This window comes from Nelumbo lutea, chromosome 1 (assembly GCF_056320005.1).
Source record: "Nelumbo lutea isolate HS-2025 chromosome 1, American lotus-T2T, whole genome shotgun sequence".
In the NCBI taxonomy this organism is placed as follows: Eukaryota; Viridiplantae; Streptophyta; class Magnoliopsida; order Proteales; family Nelumbonaceae; genus Nelumbo; species Nelumbo lutea.
Genome location: NC_142684.1, coordinates 44477765 through 44480650, shown reverse-complemented (window position 1 = coordinate 44480650; position 2886 = coordinate 44477765). Strand labels below are relative to the sequence as shown.

At 36.5% G+C, this 2886-nt stretch overlaps 1 protein-coding gene across 1 annotated transcript; it reads right to left on the bottom strand.

Moving 5' to 3' along the window:
* Nucleotides 1–807: 807 nt before the first annotated feature.
* LOC148874472 (uncharacterized) lies at nucleotides 808–2184 on the bottom strand. Its single transcript, XM_088961451.1, has 3 exons — nucleotides 2147–2184; nucleotides 1492–1720; nucleotides 808–1359 (listed from the first exon to the last, which is right to left on the bottom strand). Exons 1-3 carry the CDS (start codon nucleotides 2182–2184, stop codon nucleotides 808–810), a joined length of 819 nt encoding a protein of 272 aa, XP_088817577.1.
* Nucleotides 2185–2886: the final 702 nt, after the last annotated feature.

The following is a 2886-nucleotide window of genomic DNA, read 5'->3' as shown; positions in this document are numbered from 1 at the left end:
GCTTGCGCTTTGTGTTTATGTTCGCACTTTTTCACAATCAGGGAAAGTTCTTAATCAATTTTGTGAAATTCTAATAAGTGTTGCAAATTTTCACATCTTCTATCAAACCAAGAAAAGCCTTCAAGAATCAAATTCTCTATATTCAGGCTTATCTTATTCGTGTTATTTTGGACTGTAAGGTTTCAGAAAAATGCAGAAAGCATTGCATTAATGACTATGTGATTTACAGTAATTAACGTAGCGGGGGCACCTGCTTTGTAGGGGGCGAAATAGAATAAAATACTAGAATTTTTAATTTTTTTAATTAAAATATGTTTTTGAAAAAAAATGATAATATATGCAGATTAAAATCTGAATCTGATCCAATTATCTAAATATGTTATCGGATTTGAGACAATCAGATCAAATTCTACATTAGGTGGTGGAGTTTCAGGTATCATTAACAGGCATAAGAGATAGCTTTAATGTCATCATTAGTATTTTTAAGGGCAAATTTCTTAAACTATCCCTACTGTTCAACTAATTGACTAACTATATCCTTAGTGTTTATGGATTGTGTCATCATTAGTATTTTTAAGGGCAAATTTCTTAAGCTACCCCTACTGTTCAACTAATTGACTAACTATACACTTAGTGTTTATGTATTGTCTTAAAGTACCCCTACTGTTTTTGGCAATTTTTTTTTTGTAGGAAAAAAGGAGTACTTCATTTCAAACAAAGAAAAATCATCGTCTGGAACCAAACATGGAACAAGAACAGACAAACAGAACAGATAAAAAAAACAAAAACAAAAAAAAACAAAGCAAACTATGCAGCCTCAAAACCAACTAAATTTGTGAGCCACTCCGGGCAGTCAAACAGAAATAAACCTTGATCCTGCACATCTCTCTGCGCTAGGGTATGAGCCAACCCATTACCATTCCTGCAAACAAAAGAAAAAGAAACATTTAAAGAGACCATTGCACTATCAATGTCTTTTAGGAGAGAAGAGATCTCTGCTGTTCTGGGGAGATCCTTTTTACTGATAGCTGAGAGAAGTTCTTTACAATCAGATTCCACCACATAGTTGGAGAAACCTGAAAGTATAAGTAGATCCAAGCCTTGTCTCATAGCTATTGCCTCTGCTTGGAGAGCTGACGCTGCAAGAATATGACCAAAACATGCTGCCAAAACAATACCATTTGAATCTCTAATCACTGCTTCAAAACTCCCCTTATTGTTGTGTTTGAACCCTCCATCAACATTAACTTTCACTTGTCCTACCGGAGGAGGTTGCCAAAAAAGAACCAGTACTTTTGTAGTTTCAGATACATTTGTATTAAGTAATTCTTCGAAGTCCCTATCATGAGCTATAATTGCCTGTTTACATTCATCAAAACCACATTTGGAGAGTTGTTAGTGTTGTCAAAAAGATAAAGAGTTTCTTGCTTTCCATAAGAACCACAATATATAGGCAGTATTTTGGAGAAGAAAGAGAGTATCCTCCTTCACTTGGGCATAGGACTGAAGCCAGCTTTGGAGCCAATCTTTAAAAGTTATATCATAAGGGTAGGTGTCCATTCGAGCAATGAAAGCACTACCAAACCAAGTTCTCTTAGCCAGATCACACTGACAAAGGGCATGGAAGATAGTTTCTGCTGTTGCACCATAGATTTCACATGTATCATTATTTACTACACGTCTCTTTGCTAGGAAAGTTCTAATAGGAATTGCATCTCTGCTGCATTTCCATAGGAAAGTCTTAGTAAAATTCACCTATTGACCAGAGGCCTTTTCATATCTTTGAATGACTTCCACCACATGGGCTCATTCCTGAAGGGAAGCTCTTGTGAATATATAACTGTCATCTGCAAAAAATAGGTGAGAAATGATGGGGCAGTGAGCATTTAATCTTGTACCTGAGATTAAAGTGTTTTGGACCAGCCCATTTAAGTTTGTCGAAAAAACTTCAGAGCACATGAGAAAGAAATAAGGAGATAAAGGATCCCCTTGCCTGACCCCTCTTTCTAGGAGAATTTTTCCTGTGGGAGTACCATTGACTAGTATCTGGTAAGATACAGTGGATACACACTCCATCACCCATTAGATCCACCTTGGACCAAAACCTAATTTGAGAAGAACCCTCTAAATAAAATCCCACTCCAACCTATCACAAGCTTTGTTCATGTCAAGTTTAAGAGCCATCATGCCTTTTGAACTTTTAGATGTTTTCATGTGATGGATTAGTTCATGGGCTATGAGGATGTTGTCGTTTATCACTCTTCCTAGGATGAAAGCACTCTGATTTGGGTTGATGATTGAGTCAAGCTAGGGCTTCAACCTATTTACCAATATTTTTGCAACGATCGTGTAGGTTGTGTTACAGAGGCTAATAGGTCTAAGATGGGCTGCACACTGTGGTAGAAGAAATTCTCTTAATAGGTGCCCAGATTGGAAGAAACATTTTACCGCATTGATTACATATTCCTTAACTATTCCCCAATATTTTTGGTAGAAGAAATTAGGAAGACCATCTAACCCTGGAGCTTTCCTGGGCTCCATTTGAAATAAAGTGGCTTTAATCTTTTCCTCATTTACATCTTTTTCTATACTAGACCTCATTTCTTTTGACAATTGATATCATTGTTAAGTGCTAATGAAAAAAAAAAGAACAAAATATCAAATTCGCTCTCTACTATTCCTCAATTTTCAAAATAAAACCCAACTAATGAAAATTTTCAAAAAGACAGGAAGTAAACTGCTACTCCATCAATCTTTGTCTCTGCCTCCGTTTTCAGTCTCTTGTCTCTGCCTCTGTCTCCATTTTCTGTCGGACAAATATCGGGCTGGACATATGGAATCACTCGCTAGATTAACGACTCATCAATCCCACAACTAGATAACCAA

Coding starts and splice junctions, on each gene's coding strand:
- LOC148874472 (XM_088961451.1), bottom strand. CDS start 2,184: ATGGCTCTTAAACTTGACATGAACAAAGCTTGTGATAG. Junction 1,721..2,146: donor ATGAACAAAGCTTGTGATAG/GTTGGAGTGGGA, acceptor ATGGAAATGCAG/CAGAGATGCAATTCCTATTA. Junction 1,360..1,491: donor GGCTTCAGTCCTATGCCCAA/GTGAAGGAGGAT, acceptor GAATGTAAACAG/GCAATTATAGCTCATGATAG.